This window comes from Oryzias melastigma, linkage group LG13 (genome assembly GCF_002922805.2).
Source record: "Oryzias melastigma strain HK-1 linkage group LG13, ASM292280v2, whole genome shotgun sequence".
Lineage (NCBI taxonomy): Eukaryota > Metazoa > Chordata > Actinopteri > Beloniformes > Adrianichthyidae > Oryzias > Oryzias melastigma.
In genome coordinates, this window is record NC_050524.1 from 25,290,104 (window position 1) to 25,309,522 (window position 19,419).

The 19,419-nt window shown below is 42.0% G+C and overlaps 2 protein-coding genes across 2 annotated transcripts; both read right to left on the minus strand.

The window, feature by feature from the left end:
* Positions 1–6,574: 6,574 nt before the first annotated feature.
* Positions 6,575–12,816, minus strand: usf1 (upstream transcription factor 1). Its single transcript, XM_036214972.1, has 10 exons — positions 12,396–12,816; positions 12,273–12,322; positions 12,085–12,197; positions 11,877–11,990; positions 8,811–8,964; positions 8,652–8,736; positions 8,509–8,567; positions 8,343–8,437; positions 8,136–8,264; positions 6,575–7,123 (listed from the first exon to the last, which is right to left on the minus strand). The coding sequence occupies exons 1-10, from the start codon at positions 12,401–12,403 to the stop codon at positions 7,034–7,036; spliced, it is 897 nt and encodes a 298-aa protein (XP_036070865.1). The 5' UTR covers positions 12,404–12,816; the 3' UTR covers positions 6,575–7,033.
* Positions 12,817–15,093: 2,277 nt separating this feature from the next.
* Positions 15,094–18,792, minus strand: tcnba (transcobalamin beta a). The gene is made up of 4 exons (XM_036215072.1): positions 18,634–18,792; positions 18,424–18,565; positions 16,452–16,588; positions 15,094–16,377 (listed from the first exon to the last, which is right to left on the minus strand). Exons 1-4 carry the CDS (start codon positions 18,707–18,709, stop codon positions 16,295–16,297), a joined length of 438 nt encoding a protein of 145 aa, XP_036070965.1. The 5' UTR covers positions 18,710–18,792; the 3' UTR covers positions 15,094–16,294.
* Positions 18,793–19,419: the final 627 nt, after the last annotated feature.

Below are 19,419 nucleotides of genomic sequence, written 5' to 3' on the forward strand. Positions count from 1 at the left end.
TACAAAAAAGAACCCTGCTCCCACAGGGGAGGAAGAGGGTCGGATGTGGCCTAGAGCTAGCGCTTCCTGGATGTATTGCTCCATAGCATTTTTTTCAGGACCCGATAGATTGAATAACCTGCCTTTAGGTAGTGGTGCACCTGGCAGTAGGTTGATTTCGCAATCGTAGGGTCTGTGATTAGGGAGAACGCTAGCTCTGGCTTTACTAAATACTGCCTTTAAGTCGTGGTAGCACTGAGGGATGTTAGTTAGATCGATGGAGACAGAATTTTCAGGGTCTGGTGTAGGTACGCAAGGTACGGCGGACAACAGACAGGTGGCGAGGCAGTAGGGGCTCCAGTGGGTGATGATTCTTTGAGACCAATCGAGCTGGGGATTGTGGAGTTTGAGCCAGGAGAACCCTAACACTATAGGGGTGTGGGTGGACTGAGTGACGAAGAATTGGATGGATTCACGATGATTACCTGACGTGACCAGGAGGAAGGGCTTGGTGCGATGAGTAATCCTAGATAGGTTTTGGCCCCCCGAGGCCGGATGCTACTACGGGGTTATCCAGAGGCTCTGTGGGGATAGACAAATGATTAACGACATGGATATCAATGAGGCTTTGTTCTGCTCCAGAATCGATGAGGGCCTTTAAATCGTGAATTTTGAGATCCAGACATAACTTGACAGGGATTAAGAAGAATTCTTTATCAGAGTCTGTGGCTTTGTGCACCCCTCGCGGCCTGTCGTCTAGCGAGGGGTTTTGGAGTTTAAACGGTTGGGACAAACGGAGACTAAATGGCCTGTTATCCCACAATAGAAGCAGGCTCCAGCTTCGAGCCTCCTGCGGCGTTCCTCTTCCGACAGCCTGGAGTGACCGATTTGCATGGGTTCATCCGCAGGTTCGGAGGAGACGGGGGGCTCGGTGATCGTGCTCTGTTCTAAGGGCAGGGCGTGGGCGAACTTGAGGACACGAGGAGGAAGGTGATGTCGCTCCTTTTGGCGCTCGCGCAACCTCACGTCTGATCTCAGGGCTGCGGAGATTAGTTCTTCGAAGGAACGTGCTTCGGGTTGTGAGCAGAGGTGGTCTTTAATTTGTTCATTCAATGACTGGTAAAAAACACCCTTGAGGGCCAGATCGGGCCAGCCAGCTTCAACCGCTAGAATGCGGAAATCGATGACATGATCGCTTACGGGTCGGTTCCGTTGTTTAAGTGCGAGTAGTCGCCTAGTCGCCTCCTCCTGTTTACGAGGTTGGTCGAATGTTAGGCGAAATTCACTGAGGAACCGCTCGTAGGACAGATTATTAATAGGGTTAGCGGTAAGAAAAGCTTGGGCCCACTGAAGAGCTTTGTTATGGAGAGAATTAATAATAAGAATGATCTTACTTTGGTCGGTGTGATAGTGTCTGGGAGCTTGCTGACATATCAGTTGGCATTGTAGCAGAAATCCTCCGCACGCTTCCACATCCCCGAAGAAGGGTTCCGGTAGGAGTCGGACATTTTCGGGGGCGGACGGTGATCCGGAAGTGGAAGGTGGTGGATGGGTGGAAACATGAGCTGTGGTGGACGAAGCCTGGGAAAAACGATTTGTGAGTTCATGTAAAGTCTTAGTCATACCATCCAGACAAAGGAAAAGATCCTGTTGGACCGCAGCCATTTGGGAAAGGGCGTCCGCTTGACGTCCGAGCATAATGCCTTGATGGGAAACGGCTAGTCTGAGTCCTTCCGGGTCAGCTGGGTCGGAGTTTTGGCCAGTCCGTTCTGTAATGGCTACAGAACGTTAAGCGACCCAGACGCTGGAACCCGGAAGAAACACAGCTAGAGGCGAGCGTGGCAGGTAAAAAGATTTAATGGAGAGATGGGGGGTAGAGCGTGGGCGGAGGTCCGAGGCAGAGGCTCGTGGTGTGACCGCAGGCGAAGACCAAACTGGGGATCCAGGCAGAGGCTGAGACTGACGACCACTCGTGGTGAGGAATTCCTGAGAGAGAGTAGAGAGAGCGTGAGACAAGGTCCTGACGAGGCGAGACAAATAATAGATACGTGGCGACCAACTATGCACCATCAGGGGCAACGGACTGGCGAGGAATGATGATCCGGGAGCTCCTTATGAAGGCCGGCATGGTGATGAGGTGAGTGGACGCAGCTGTGAAGGATCCGCAGCCAAGCGGAGAGGGGAGGGGGAGGAGACTGACAGAGGCACCATGACAATTGCATAATAAAGTGATTGGTCTCCGGTTATCTAAAGATAAAATATCCTTATTCGGTTTAGGGATTAAAGTGATTAACCCATGCCTCATTGTGTTGGAAAGACTACCAGTTGAAATGCATTCTATAAAAGTGTCATATAATAATTGTCTGATATCATTCCAGAAGAATTGGTAAAATTCTGCTGTCAGCCCATCCAGGCCAGGAGATTTGCCACAGGCCATCTTGAGTATAGCAGCATCCATCTCTTCAATTCTGATATCATTTTCCATGAATTGTTTAAATTCAGGATCAATAGTTTTTCCTAAGCCATTGATACTATAAACAAAAAAAATTGTAGGAATTAATTTCAGAATGATTAGATTTGTGGGCTGCACGGTGGTGCAGTGGTTAGTGCTCTTGCCTCACAGCGAGAAGGCCCCGGTTCGACTCCCGGCTGGGACCTTTCTGTGTGGAGTTTGCATGTTCTCCCCGTGCATGCGTGGGTTTTCACCGGGGACTCCGGCTTCCTCCCACCGTCCAAAAACATGCTTCATAGGTTCATTGGTGACTCTAAATTGCCCCTAGGTGTGAATGTGAGAGTGAATGTGTGTGTGATTGAGGCCCTGTGACAGACTGGAGACCTGTCCAGGGTGAACCCCGCCTTCGCCCATCAGTAGCCGGGTTAGGCTCCGGCACCCCGCGACCCCAAAAGGGAAAAAGCGGTCAGGAAGATGGATGGATTAGATTTGTATAAATTGGAATAAAAGTCCTGAATCTCTTTTTTTATTTGGTCTTGGTTTTCATATATGACATCATTAACTGATAATTTATTAATTTGTTTTTTAAGTTGTCTTTGTTTTTCAAGATTGAAGAAATATGAGGATTTTTTTTCACGCTCTTCGATCCAACGAGCTCTAGACCGTACAAAGGCACCATTTGCTTTTTCTGTGTATAAAATATCCAAATCGTTTTGAAGTTTGTTTAATTCAATTACTTCATTAGTTGACGGGTCCATCTTAACACTGAGGTTATTAATTCTCGTTATAATATGTTGTTATTATCTTTTTTTGCTTAACGAGCGTTTACTTATCCTAATAGCTAATTCTTTAACTTTAAATTTTAACCATTCCCATTTACTCACAGGTGACATTTTCAGTACGTCAATTTCCCGAATGAATTGTCTAATCTTTCTGCTAAAGACAGAATCATCCAAAAGAGTGTTATTAAACTTCCTAATCCGGATTAAACTAGGACTTGAATTAAGAAACTGAAGAGAGAGTGTGATGACACAATGGTCAGTTAGGGGCGAAGCAGATACGGAACACTTATTAACATAATTTAACAGCGAAGAATCAGCCAGTAATTAAGTCTTGAACATTGCCCATTTCCTGAAGAATTGAACCATGTAAACTGTCTAACTCCAGCATTATTTACCCTCCAACAATCAATCAAGTTTGCACTGTTCATTAGTTCAACAATAAGCTTTTCAAATTTATGACATTGACCCCTAGGAGGGTTTCTATCTAACCAAGTATCTGGCACCAAATTATAATCACCACCAAGAATAACATTGTCAGTCAAATAAGAACGTTATAGACACAAACCAAAATAAAAATGTCACCATTTAAATCAGTTATCACAATCAACCAGTGTCAATGAATGTCCTCCAACTGATCAACCACTTTCCCCGGAAATTTGTTCAGAAGTATCATTACGCCAGCTGAGTGAGAGGTTCCATGACTGAAATAATGGAATCACCCCACTGTGATTTCCAAAATTTAACGTCTTCTTCATTCGAATGAGTCTATTGCAAAAAAACACAACTTGCATTTTGCCCCTTACAAAACAAAAAAATGGCTTTTCTCTTGACATTATGTTTTAGTCCCTTTGCGTTTAAAGAAATTAAAGAAAGCATACCTGAATAGTTATGAAAACGCAACAAACTCAAAGATGGGCTGAAATGAATAGAGTTGTCCTTACCAGTCTGTTAAAGGTGCACTCATATTAAAATAGCATTGTTTAAAAAAATAAATAAATAAACATCTTCCCTTATTTTGGATCCACTCTTCGATTATCGATCGATGCGTATCCCTCCTTCAGGTACGCCCTCTGGCCCCTCTTTCGCGCTTCTTGCACCAGCGGCCACAGTTTGGCTCTCGCCTCCCGGTCTTCCTTGGAGAAATCCTCTTTGAAGTGGATGTGCATTTCCCCGCAGACTCTCGCATCTTTTGATCGTTTCCGCATGTCATCTCGGACCACTCTGGATACAGACTGGAGGATAATTGACCGGGGAGTGTTATTATTCCCTTTCTCCCCCAACGATGGACCGTGTCGACTGCCTCCCGCAGGCGGTCCGCGGCGATGGGAACCACCCGGGTAAGGATGCAGATGACCGTCTCTCTGATGTCTTCTCCGTCACCGTTCAGCCTCAGGTCCCACCTACGTTTGTACCGGCCGTGTTCGGCCACCGCCTCCCTCAGCTGCTTGTTTTTTTCGTCAAGTTCAGACACTTTCTTTTCCAGCAGTTCAAGAGCTCATTTATTCCTCCCTATAGCTTCGGAGTTGGCTTCAATTTTCTCATCAAACTTCTTTAACAGCGCTGTTTGATGGTCCACCTTTTCCGTCAGAGCGGTCACGGCCTGCAGGATTGTATCAAAAATGGTTTCATCCTGCGGGTACTGTCCGGGCCCTTCTTTCTGCTTTTTAGGATGAGGAGCTTTTACTGGCGTGTGTCAGGTTCACAGACTTATCTTTAGACTTTTTGTTCACGTCAGCATTTTCACAAGGATTTTCCTCACAAATCTCATGAGTTTCGGCCATTGTATAATCGTGCTCATCCATTTTTTGCTAGCTTAAAGTTGCTTCTCCAAACAAAGAAGGGGTAAAAGTTATTCATGGAAGTTTAGACACTTTCAAAAAACACAAATTGTACAAAAATAACAAGAACTGCAGAGCTCTTAGTTGTAGAACACACAAAAAATTACAATTAAGGACATATAAAAACTAATATCACCGGAGCCCACAAGGCACGTCTGTTCAATCCGCCATCTTAGATCCACCTCCTTCAGTCTAACGTTCCAGCAGGGCTGTCAGCTTAGATTCAGAGAAAACCTAACAGTAAGAGGATGGCTTGTCTGAGGAAGATTGGGGATTCCTACCTTGTCATTACAGATAGCAGTGGCTGCATATCGGAAAAATCATTTTCAGGTTTACACTACTAGCCATTGACTTTTGGGCTACAAAATATGTAGGAAATAAATATATTAAAGCCAATTTATTATGAACCATGCACATGTAAACTATTAAGGCGTTCTCCTGGACCCCCTCCCTGAGTTGGAAAAACAGGTCAAAACTTTCTCTTTAATAAAGGATGGGATCGATGTTGCACAGAGCTCTGGGTGGAGACAGGATCAGGGCAGTGGCCACACCATGTCTTAATACACAACGGTTTATCTACCGAACAGAGTGTTTCCTGGTCACATAACACACAAAAGAACCGGTAATTCAACTGGTCCCACAACTACCCTCCCATCCCCAGGTCAAAGATAGATGGCCTAAAATGTGCTTATGCTTATGTTATCCTGTTTTATCCATTCCTTTCACCATTCTGCAACCCCTCTCTTAAAGTCCCCTGTGACTATTTTTTTTTATAAAAAAAAAACATTCCCAGTAGTATTATAATGAACTTCTAAACCAAAATCCCACAAACTAAATGTCTTAAAATGCCATTTTTCATGTTGATCTAAGGCCTCTGTATCCAAAATCTCCTCTGAGGGGGCGTGGCTTTTGGAGTTGAGCTGAGATGAGGGTTTAGTGCATGTGCAGCAGAGCCACTGATGTATAGAAGGATCAATAATTCAAACAGTCTGTCTGTGACAGTTTGATTGACAGAGATTTAAAAGGAGAATAACTCTGGAACAAAAACAAAATGATTTCTTATTAGATTTGCTCTCTTTCATAAGAAAAATGCCACACATACGTTAAAATTTTCAATTTCATCAGAGGGGGACTTTAACCAAGATTAGGTTTCCCAATACACCCTAAAAAAACAAGTAAATATTTTGCACCTTCTTAATGTTAAAAAACAGATTTTATTCTTTCAATACACACACACCTATCCTTATTTTGTACTAAAAAGCTCCTTTATAGATGCTCCCATATTTACTCTGGTGAAGTTCCAAAAACTGGCAAGCATGCAAGTCCTGCTTATTGGGAGGGCGGAGCTTTGATGTCTCGAAAATGCCACATTGCCAACAAGTGGGAAGCTTGAAAATTGTCTTTAAGTTGAGGTGAAGCATTTGAATGGGAAAAATGACAACATGTTGTCACTATGGAGTTTAACACCTGTAATATTTGAAGACTTCAAGGAGCAGATAGTCCTGCGCATGCGCAGTCAGGGCTGAGCTTTGGGTATTTTAATATAAAGACATACACTGTGCTACAATGCTGGTCACAGTCCTTACTCGGGCTTCACGAAAGGTAGAAAAATACAAAGAAAGAGAAGCATGACTGATGGAGACACCATAAAGTAAAAGCAAAGCATCTGATGTGAAGGAGATGGGAGTAGAGGACCTGAAGCATCATGGGAGGAGCCATTAGCCAGTTAAGAGTCGCCGAGCAGGAGGTCCACTCCTCATTATTATCAGTCTGTTCTCCTCAGATGTCAACGATGTGGATCGCTCTACCCAGAACAGGCATGAAACAGCCTGATAGGCAAGTGCATGGGAGTGGAGGCTCCTGTCTGTGGTTGATGTCCCGTCATGGCGTGCGAGTGCTGTAGGAAGAAGCTGAAAACAATCTTCAGGGCTTCGGGTGAGCTTTTGCAAAGTTTCTGCCAGCCTGGCTCAGTCTCTGCCGCCTCACTGAGAGTCGCCGCTCGACGATCCTGTGATGCCATGCTGCCGCAAAAGGTTCCTCAGGATCTGGTTCTTGGACTTCCAATCCTCTACCTGTGCAACACAAATGGAGGGTTACAAACGGAGAACAAAACCGCTAGGCTGAACTAGGATTGGGTTACACCAAAGCAGGATTGTTTTGGTCCAGTCTGCCTTGTGTGGTGACAAGCTTAGACCACACACAGTCTAAACTGGGTCATGGGGTGGACAGTTCCTAGAGTTGGTCACACAGTACCACTGGGACTGCTCCATGTGGTTCAAAGCTGCCCAACAATGGTTGGTTAAGTAAACTATCTGGTTATTTTGCACTGCTAGGCACTAGAGCTGTCACGATTAGTCGACTAATTGACGACTAATCGACTATTGAAACAGTTGACGACTAATTTAATAGTCGATTAGTTTTTAATTTATATTATATGGAGTCAGAGTGTAGTAAAGCTGAAAGTTATGGCATTCTGCTAGTTTTTTGGACTATTTGGACTATTTTGGTATTTTCAAAGTTTTTTAGGCTAATTTGGAGTTTAGCTAAAATTTCGGCTGCATGCTAGCTGTTTTGGCTAACTTAGGCTATTTAAGTGTTTTAGACTAATTTGGCATTTAGGCAATATTTTAGCTGGCTATCAGCTTCATCATTTTCCCCAATCAGCTTCAGTATTTTCAGCCATCAACTTCAGCGTTTTTAGCTATCAATTTCAGCATCTTACAGCATTCGCACAAGTATTATTCCAGGTAATGCTATAAATCTATTTTTTAGTTAGTTTCAAGCTAATGATGGTTAAGATGTGTGCTTTATATCGCGTTTGAGCATAACCTGATTAGATGACTAATCAGAAAAAATAATCAGGGATTAGTCGACTTTTGAAATAATCGTTTGTGGCAGCACTACTTGGTACCTGTATCAGGTGTGCTCAATCATTCAGAACTTGGTATCAGCTGACTCAGCTAATTATCAGTGAATAGCGCAGGCATACATGGAGATAAAAGTAGGGCAACAAACTTCATGGCCCAGGTTTGGACGACTGTTGGGTAAAGCATCAGAGGTAAGGGTGGGGATGCCCTCACTGACCTCCTGTCGTAGCAGCTGGTTGTCGACCCGAAGCCGGTCCAGGACACCGACCTCCTCCGCCAGCTTCATGTTGCTCTGTCTGAGCTCCTTGATGTACTCACAGGCTTTGGATAAGATGCCCCCTTTGCTCTGCAAAAGCACACGCAGTGGTGAAGGTTAGAGGCGCAGCATTGCTGAGGTCTGGCGGTGACCTCAGCTCCGGCTCACCTGGCCCGTCTTGGTGTAGTCAATGTTGCAGTCTGGGATGGTCTTGGACAACTGCACGATCCAGTTGTTTATTTTGTCCCTGCGCCGGCGCTCCACTGTCGGACCAACACCAAGTCAAACCTGGATTTGAGTGCCGCTCAGCCTCTTGCACAACACCTGTACCTACCTTCGTTGTGCTGGGCTCGCCGCTTCTCATCCCTGGAGCCGCGAGGAGCTTCCTGTTTCCTGCAGACAAAAAAAAAAGGTCAGACGTTGATCCACCTCCTACAGGGGAAGGCCCCAAGGGTGTGAACTTTTAAAGGTATTTACGTGATGTACGGCTGAGTGCGTGGAGCAATCGTCCTCTGGTTGGAGGTCAGAACCTCCTGTGGTGACATCATCACATACACCTGTCCTGAAAGGCAGCAGCTCAGTGATCAGCATGAAGGGGTCAAAATGACTTAAAGAGTGTACATGCTCAGTGTGTACCAGTGGGCGTGGTCTGTCCCAGCAGGGTGTCGGAGGCCTGAACCGTGGTCACCATGGTGCCTGTGTTTGCATCTGCGATGGTGGCAGGGTAGTAGGTGTACTGGGCCTCTGCGCTGCCATCTGCCTCTAACCCGTCTGACTGAGAGAAGACGGCCTGAGAAAAGCAGCACAACACGGGTCAGGACGCCCGCTTCTCTCATATCAGTAAAGTCCCATTCCAATTGTTTATTTTTACAATTGTAAAAGCCTTCATGATCATGATTATGCTGTTTTTAGCCAATTCAAAAATATATAAGTTAAAAAAGTACCCAGAAATGTAATTTTAAGATGAATTATATATATATATATATATGTGTGTGTGTGTGTGTCCTCCATCAGAATAAAGGCTACAAGATCAAATCAAAAACACCCTTCCCCAGGTTCAGGGGTCGGCAACCTTTAACAGTAAAAGAGTCATTTGGGCTCATTTTCTACTGATCAAAACCTAGAAGGAGCTGCATAGTTTTACTTTAGCCTTTAAGAAATCTGGATTTACATTCATGACCTTCTTTTTTCATAATAAATATGAATATGTTAATTTTTGGCACAAACAAAAGCAAAAATGTAAGAAGAACCTAGAATCTCTCAAAATTTGATTTTTTTTAGACTTATTTTCAAATTAAAAGATGCTCTGTGCCAAACAGGATCATCTCAGTGCAGCTTCGGGCAGATAGTAACCAATGTCGTTCAGCTTAAGATAATTTGTGCTTTGAACTCATAAAAGATCAAACTTTTTACCAAAGTTTTTCTTTCCATCTAAAATCTGTTCATCCTGGAGGTAGAGTTGATCAACCAAGACGTCTTCAAGTCAACAGGATGTAAAAACATACATAGTTTATCATCTATGTGAACCTCAGACATCAATTTATACATTTAACTAATCCAAAATAAATAAATGATAATTAAGTAATCATTACTTAAAAATGCAACTTTTTTTGTTTTTTTTCTGAGAGTCATGGGTCCCTGGGTAAAGTCTCACATGTCCCAGGAATGGGGGGACCAAAGACCAAGTCTCCAGTATCACTATTTATTTATTTTTTAATGATATTTTTTTTCTTCTCAAATTCCTAATTTTTCAGTCATTTTCAAGTGAGTTTTTAGGGTCCTCCAAAGTCTTTATTTTCCATTTTCTTACATAAACCATAGTTAAAATAAATCTACTCTAATTTATCGTGTGTTTTCATATTTTTTATAACAAATACTTTTTATTGGGTACATTATATCAAGTAAAAAATTACTCAGCTAAAGTGATGTAACTTTTTATAGCGAAAGTGTTCTAGAGTTAAAGAAACTCAAGCACATAGCGGGTCACAAAAGGTTAGTATTCATCCCCTTTATGGTTTGCTATATTGCAGTTCACCTTTTGTGGTCTTGCAGATTTTCTCCCAGAGCAATTCTACATACCTTTTGGTGCAGACTGTGTCAGAGTTAGAAAGGGATGCGACAGGGATTGGGAATGTAGGATTGTTTTTCCTCTATATCAAACAGTCAGAGTAAGGGCATTGGGCACGCGGCTGCAGAGCATCTGCCGCGCGCGGTCACCGGGCTGGCAAAACATCCTGCTGCTCCACCGGTCACACACACCCAAACCATCTAACAATGTTGGTTTTTGCCACTTAGAAATTATTATACAAACTGACTCATACAAATCACTGATGACGTCTGGCTTCAACATGTCGGCGTCCATGTAGCAGGAAAAAAAACACGACTTAAGTTACTTCATTTGGTTGGAAGGTAGACGTTTTTTTACTGGTGATGTCACACTCACTGAATCCAGTTCTCATGTACAATCAATGGGGAGGACTGAGGGGTGGGCTGGTGTCTTTTCGGAGTGTGACTGGTGAATGTCTGTCTCTCACAGATGGACACTTCAGGGTCTTCATCCATCACAACAAAAGTGTTTGCAGTCTGTATGGCTCCAACACCTAAATATTTCTGCTGACAGAGGCGTTTGACTGTGAGATAAATACTTTTGACTGGATATTGGACAGAATTTAGTGTTGCTACAGTTTCTAAGAAGGGTCTAGTGCATGTGTCAAAGTGAAGGCCCTCCAGATCATTTTATTTAGTTGTTATTAATTGCCCGATGTTATCTTGCGTTTATTTCTAACTTGTATAATAATATATATGTATGGAGAGTAAAATACTGAAAGTTAGTTAAGGCTGAAGTGGATTTACTCTGGAATAATATTTCTGCCTTTTTACTATTCATAATGATGCTAAAAAGATACTGTCTTAAAAATTGACATTCTGTTAGCTTTTTTTTTTTTTTGGCAAATTTTTTAGGCAGTTTTGGAGTCCAGCTAATATTTACATGCTAGCCGTTTTTGCTCATTTAGGCTTTTTTTCTGTTTTTTAGGCTGTTTTAGAATTTAGCTAATATTTCAGCTACATGCTAGCTGTGTTTTTTTGTTGTTGTTCGTTTTAAAGTTTTAAAGATTGGCATTATGCTAGCTTTTTGGACTATTTTGGCATTCACCAAGATTTTTTAGGATAGTTTAACTAATATTTTAGCTTCACATTAGCTGTTTTGGCTAATTTAGCTTTTTTTCAGTTTGTTAGGCTATTTTAATTTTTAGCTTATTTCTCAGCTACATGCTAGCTTTTTTGGGTAACCAAAGTTTTTTTTGTTTGTTTTTAAGGCAAATGTGGTATTTAGCTAATATTTTAGCTGGCTATCATCTTCAACGTTTTCAGCAATCAGCTTCAGCGTTTTCAGCATCTTCGGCTATCAGCACTAGCATCTTCAGCAGCCACATTTACCTTACAGCATTCACACTAGAATTATCACAGGTAATGCTTTGTATCTAGTCCATAATTATGATAAAAAGTTACCCTTTCAAAGTCTTAACAATGTAGTTTTAGAGTGTTCATTAAATATTTATCCTTTTCAGCCCATGACCTAAGGTGTGTCTTGGATTTTGGCCCCTTGTGTGATTGAGTTTGACACCCCTGGTCTAGTGGCTGGAGGCCTCATATTTTTGATGTATGCGCAGACAAACACCTTTTTTTCCGAGCTGTTCTCACCTGTGGAACTGTCTGTGAGGTCGCAGGAAACCCCGCCACCAAGCTGACCGCCGCAGCAGCCTCTGTTTGCCCCTCAAGCTGCCCATCTGCGACCTGGATCACCCTGTAGGTCACCTGTGGGCCACATAGGTTCATTAAGCATCTGCAAGTGCGCACCCCCCTTCTTCCTATGAAACCAGCTTGTCCCAGTAGTGTGCTTCCGGCCTACCTGTCCCCCCGCCCCTTCGGTCTTGAACAGGTATTTGACGGGCTGGTCAGGAAAGGTGGCGGCGGACTGGATGTTGGTGATGGCAGCCGGATCCTCGGCGGTGGCAACGGAACCTGCAGGACAATAACATCATGATGCAGTCAAGCCCGAATCGTCCCGGTTCCGACTGAGTCCGGCGGTAGTCTTACCTTCCTCACTGACGATGAGGGCTCTTTCCGGTTCCGGGCTTTTCTGCTGGCTGCCGGACACAAGCAGAGCCGTCAGAACCGAGTGGTGTGTCAGGAACAAAGGCGCGCGCTCCTTCTACTCACCTCTTCATGTTAGAGCTCGCTGCCGCGCGCTCCCTGCGTTTTCCAGGTGACCCCTGATTCCACGCGTGCACGTGCACACACGGCACCGTTTACCAGGGAGCGTGACGCACCGAGAACCGACGGAGTTCCCCCTCCCAGACAGAGAAACACCCGAGACAGCAAGCGGCTAGCTGTTAGCGCAGCTAACGTTACTATGGAAACGGAAGCGGGCTCTCATTGCTCTTCAAAATAAAAGTCTCCAGACGGAAATAAAAAAAAATACTTCAAAATAAATGCCGTAAAGCTGAAGAGAAATATATTTCAACCATTGACTGTATTTTTTACAGTCAGTGATTTCAACCAATGATTGCTAGGTTCATGAAAGTCAGTGTTACGCTCATGCAGTCAGAACTTCCGTCCTCACTTCCGGGTTTGTGGCAGTTCTCCATAAAATCACTACTGATTAAGCCAAAGCTAGGATTGATGAAGTACTAAATTGAAACACAGGAATTAGTCCCACCCAAAGTCAGCCAATTGAATAAAAAAAATACACTTTTTATAGTACTTCATATGTACTTTTCTCAAAAGGCATACAGTAAAAATGCTTCATACTCTCAGTAGTAGTACTCCACGAAGTACTATGGAGGTCTGTATAGAAATGGTGAAGTACTAAATTGAAACACAGGAATTAGTCCCACCCAGAGTCAGCCAAATGATTAAAAAGTTACACTTTTCATAGTATTTCATATGCACTTTTCTCAAAAAGTATACAGTAAAAATGCTTCATACTCTCAGTACTAGTACTCCATGAAGTACTAAGGAGGTCTGTGAAGGAATGGTGAAGTATTAAATTGAAACAAAGGAATTAGTCCTACCCAAAGTCAGCCAATTGAATAAAAAAATACACTTTTCATGGTATTTCATAAGTACTTTTCTCAAAAACTATACAGTGAAAATGCTTCACATGTTCAGGAGTAGTACTCATTGGAGTACTAAGGAGGTCTGTAAAGGAATGGTGAAGTACTAAATTGAAACTCAGGATTTAGTCCCACCCAAAGTCAGCACAATGATGTAAAGATTACACCTTTATGGTATTTCTTTTTCTTAAAAACTATACAGTAAAAATGTTTTATATTTCCAGGAGAAATTTTCTATTGAGGACTAAGTAGGTCTGTGACGGATTTATAATGTAATACATTGATGATTGGGATTAATCGACAGCCAAAATTAACCAATTTAATGTCACTAATACAAGAGATTTTGAGATTGATTTAAAAAAACGTAATGCACAGTTTTTTTCTAATAAATATCATATGTATAAAAAGTAATGTGATTGCATTCATGAGGAGTAGAAATATCATGTTTTCTGAAGAGTCTCCAGGATTTTCCAGCGAGCACGGACATGCTACCGTAAGTCTTGTATGAAACTCGCAGAAAAAATCCATTGAGGGCTGAATTGACCGCAGAAAAACAAACAGCGGCTCACTTGACAGCAGTTAATTCCTGATTTGTGCGTGCATAATTCTGGATTTGTGCGTAACTTTGGATCTGGGCGTGCCTCATTTTTTATTTGTGCTAGCGTAATTCCTGATTCGTGCGTGCATAATTCTGGATTTGTTCATGCATAATTTTTTATTTGTGCGTGCATAATTCTGGATTTGTTCATGCATAATTTTTTATTTGTGCGTGCATAATTCTGGATTTGCGCAAAACTTTGAATTTGTGTATGCATGATGTTTTATTTGTGTCTGTGTAATTCTGGATTTGTGCGTAAGTTATGATTTGTGTGTTCATAATTGTTGATTAATTTAAAAATCATGCAATATATTATGTGCTTCAGTACAAAAATTATGAAATTCAAAAAATACAAAAACTAATTTACACATGGACAAATTAAAATCACAGCAGCTTGAAACTTAAAAATAATGCATAAATTGCTTGTTACACACACAAAACCACATTTACGTACAACTTTGGCATAAGACTCTTTTCAGGTCTCAGAGAAGAAAAAAGATTCCTCTTTAAGTCATGCATTTCAAGGGTGGTATAATGCTGGGTCATCAGTTTTCTTATCAGCGATTTAGAACTTAGATTGTAAACATTATCTGGTGAAAAAATGACATTTTCCCACTTTTTTTAACAAATATGCCCCACTTATTAATACATAAAAGTATAAATAAAGCATTTTGAAAAAAACACAACGCTAACATTTCTCTACTCCTTCGCCATGGAGTTCTTTCGCAAGCAGGTAGCTTGTCCTCCTCCACACCCAGATAGGGGACAGAGTAGCCCCACGTCCTGCTCCGCTATGGGTGTGGAGAAGGAGATTGCACTGTCTCCTCCCACTGTATAAGGAGTAGGGATTCTGCCGCAAGGCAATCCACTCTACACCCGGATCTCCGGGGCAAGCAGGCACTCGAAGAGTCTGCTCCCTGGTGGCTTTTTGCCTCTGTGCTCGCCATGGAGAAGCTCCACGGGGAGACCAGACCCAAGCAGAGACTTCTGGTCTGCAAACACGTGTTAGCCTGGGGGCGGAGCAGACTTCTAAAAATGTGGGTCTTTTTGATAACAAAATACAAGCGACTGTTTAGTTACTGTATGTAAGGAATCTCTGCAAAGGTTAATGATCATTTAAAACACGTTATAAAGAACTTGTTAATTTAATGCTCACATGATGGGAGGTTTAGTCTGAATTCATCTTGATTTTGGATGAATAATCTTTTTTTTTTTTTTTAGCCGTTAAAACAGAAAAAAAGATAGATTTAACTAATGTATTAATTTGGATTTCAAGTTAGTTTGGTTTATATACATTTTTGATTTCACTTGACTTTGAAACATCTGCTTCCTTTTTCCACGAAATGGTCAGCTCCCTTTCTCCTGCCATCTTCCTAAAATCCCCGTCTGCTTGCGCCATTCTCAGATACATTCAGGATCCATCCCAACATGTCGTGCAGATTTCTCACCAGACGTTTCTTCACAAAGTTTGAACGCTAAATCGAATGAGTTTTTTTTGTCCATCACTAAACTGCCTCATGACAGATTGCCAGTGTCGGCATGACTGTGCACGAGATGAGGGTGGGGGGCTCACAAAGCTAGCTGATCACTGCTGGCTTCCTGGAGAAAGTGTCTGTGTTAGCCTGGGGGCGGAGCAGACTCTTCCTGGAGGGGCGGTGCTCAACTTGTGATGTCAGCATGTGAGAACCTGCTTGTTCTTGTGGGAATGGGAAGGGCTGCTGTTGAGAACACAGGTTTGTAGAGGATTACTCAGAAATGTGTGAACAGATCCAAATCCCGCTTTGGGGTCCTTCATAGTGAAGAATGAACAGTAGAATGCACTTAAAAGCTCAAAGAGTGGATTTTTCATGGAATTGCCCCTTTACTTTTTGTGAACTTTCAACCAGAGAAGAATTAGCCTTAGTTCTAACTAAACCCTGTTCTAGAAACCCTCAGAACTCCAGTTTCTTAAAAAGACAGAAATCCAGCGATACCAGAAACAGAGAATTGCAACATTAATGTGCCATAAAACAGAATAAAAAACATTAAATGCAGTGTATAACTGATCTGCGAGATAGCTCAAAGAAAAGTGAAGGGCAAACCAGGACATTGCCCCTCTTTATGCTGAGGTTCAGTAATATGTTCTAGCTGCTGCAGGACTTCCTGAATGACTTTAAGAGACTGTTCCACGTGATGCTAATGTAAGTTAGTTGTGTAATGCTGACGTAGGAGACTTCATTCTGACCAAATGACTGATAAGTCACCTTTAGGGGTACTTTACTTCAGAAAAATAGGAATAAGAACTATTTGTAAAAATTGTTGGATGGAGGATAGTAAAACCAATGTTCCAAACACATCTGCTGACCACTAAAGTAAAATCACGTTTTATTGTGATCGTTGTAGAAAGCTCAGTGTCTTGCTATCCGTCATGGCGTTGTCTCTGATTTTGACCACTTTGTAAAGTTAAAAATAATTTTTTCATTGGCACTGGGAACGTAACATCCAATCCCTAAAAACAGACAGAAATGTATTAATTTTGACGCTCAGCTCCGGTCCTAATGTTGATCTGCACTGTGGACTCGCCAACATCAGGTCTTGTGATGCTGCCATCTGGTTTCATGACCAGCAGCTCCCAGTGAGTCTGGTCTGCATCTTTTCCAGCCAGACCATTAACACTCTCCAGGTATGGACCATAGTTTGGATCCTCAATGTAGGTGAACCTTTAGAGGACAGATTAGAAAATTAGTAATATAAACTAGATTTTTCATTGTAAAGTTACAATGGACATGTGATCAGTTCAAGAACGCACACTGAGTGAGTTTTTGAATGTGTGTTCACTGGACGAGCTGGGAGGGTGTCCTCCTTCCTTTTCTTTAGCTACTGTTTACGGGTGCATATCCACCACCTGCAGTTGAGGTTTGGTGTGAAATGTTGAACCGGTGCCAGTCAGGTGAATCTTGCTCCAGGCTTTTCCTATCACAGCTCTATTCCGATCAGCAGCTGTCTAAGCATTTTAGAGCTGAGCATTCTGTCTTCCTCCCCCAAAAACATCTTTATTAATATTAAGTATTTTATATTATCCTGTTTTACGTAAATATTATTTTATGGATCAATTCTATAGAGAGAAAATAGACTCACTGCTTTGTGGGCGTGCAATTCTTGATTTATGGGTCTATTCTTGATTTTTGCATGTGTAATTTAGGATTTGTCCATAACTTTGGATTTGTTTGTGCATAATTCTTGATTTGTAACTCATATAATAAATTTTGTGCATAAGTGCAAAAATTCGGATATTCAAAAAAATACAATTTACAAATGTACAAATTAAAATGACAATAGCTTGAAACTAATTACACACGCAAATCTTAAAAAACATACACACGAATGCTCGGTCATCAGAGTTTTCATATCAGCCATTTTAACCTTAGACTATAAATATCAGGTGAAACTTGACATTGACTTGCTTTAACTGATATTACCAATAATTAATATAAAAAATAAACTCTAAATAAGCGTTTTGTAAAACCATTCACTGTAAAAACAAAAATATTTTCCAGAAAAGAGCGCTTCCGATCTGCAGCACGTCCCCCGACAGCTCCTCCGACAGCGGGCTCTGTCCCGAGTGCTGGTCACCTGTCACAGGGATAGGAGGAGGTGCTGGACTCTTCTAAACTCCCACAGATTGTAGGGCTGGTGGTCTGATCAAGCCTCTCTGCCATGTGGATGTTTAGAAGGGCCTCGCGGTGCAATCGCAGAGTTCTGCCACCGGTCAGCAGACCAGATTGATTCTGTTACAAACCACAAATTTGTGCAGTGTCTTGATTTGTGTAGCACAATTGTTCTAGAGAATATTAAATGAACCAGAATAATGTCTAATAGGGCTGCCACGATTAGTCGACTAATCGACTATTAAGATAGTCGACGACTAATTTAATAATCGATTAGTCGTTACTTTATATTATATGGAGTCAGAATGTAGTAAAGTTGAAACTTAATTTGGCATTCTGCTAGCTTTATGGACTATTTTGGCATTTATTAAGGTTTTTTTGGAGTTTAGCTGATATTTCAGCTACATGCAAGTCATTTTGGTTGATTTAGGCTTTTTTTGTATTTTAGGCTATTTTGGAGTTTAGCTAATATTCCAGCTGCATGCTCGCTGTTTTGGCTAACTTAGGCTTTTTTTGTTTGTTTGCTTTTTTAGGCTGTTATGGAACTTAGTTAATTTTGGCTTCTTTTTTTTGTTCTAATTTGACATTTAACTATATTTATTGCTGGCTATCAGCTTCAGCTAATAAAGTGTGTATTACATCCACTTTGTGCTTGACCCGATAAGTTGATCAATCAGAAAAAACTATCGTTTGTGGCAACATTAATGTCTATAATGTTGACAGAAAGCATTGTCTGTATATTCCCTAGGACAGTTCTTTAATAACAGTTAAATGATTAGCTCAGAAGAAAACGCCATACCGAACACCACATGAGTAAGGCAGGAGGCTTAAATTCCAACAGACCCTGTTTTGCTAAAAACTCAGATGAGCATGTATGATTGTCTTACTTGAAGTTATTGTCAGAGTCCATGAGTCTCCGCATGGCTCCCAACAGGATACCTCCGTAGACCACATGGGTGCTAAAGGTCAGCGGCTCCTCTTCCAGAAAGCTGTTTGTTACCACAATCTGAATGGGAGCTGGATCAAAGTCTGATGGGAGACAGACATGACAGAAAACAGAAAGTCTTCACTGACAATGAAGGGGTCCTTGGGCTTACTTTGACTCTGAGAAGTAGGAAGCAGCAGCAGCAGGGCTGCAGCGATCAGAGCTGGCGCCGTCATAGTTCGCTTCATCTGCTCGGCACCCAAAGGTGGAGCTCTTTATTCAGACACCTCTGTTTGCTCACCAACAGGTGGCCAAACTAATCAGATTTTCCCACACACCTCTTTAGGGATTTATTTTAGGTCCTGTGTTTAAGGGGCTGGTTTGAAACCACTGGTTACATCAGGCTGGATGTATTAGCATGAGTCAGAAGAAATGAATCAGCTCGTTTTCATGTGCTCACTGAAGAAGAACTTTTTCTTCATCTTTTGAACATTTCTGTCTTCCAACCAATCCGGTAAATAGATCTTCAGCAAAGTAATGTTTAAACTAGAGCAGTAACAAAATAAAACTATAAAAAATCTGCTTTATGGCCTACAAAAAGTCTCCAGTTGTGACTGCACACATTCATCACTGAACTCTGAGTGAACATGTTTTGTTTGAGCAGCTGCTACTGCAGAGTTCCTTTCCTGCTTCACCCACGTGAATAAACTCTTCTATGAGTCCTCTATGTTCCCACAAGTCAGTCTGTGATTCTCACCACCACCCTGAGGAGAAAACAAGGAAAACACAAACACAAAAAAGAGTCTGGTAACTCCAGGTCAGTGTCATCCTTATCCAGCCTCATGTCCACACGACTAAACTAACCCCAGGGGTGGAGTGGGACAACTTGTCAGCCAGGGAGTTTAATGGTCAAGACCGGCCCATTTTTCGCCGCATGAAGAATTAGGCAAGCATTTAG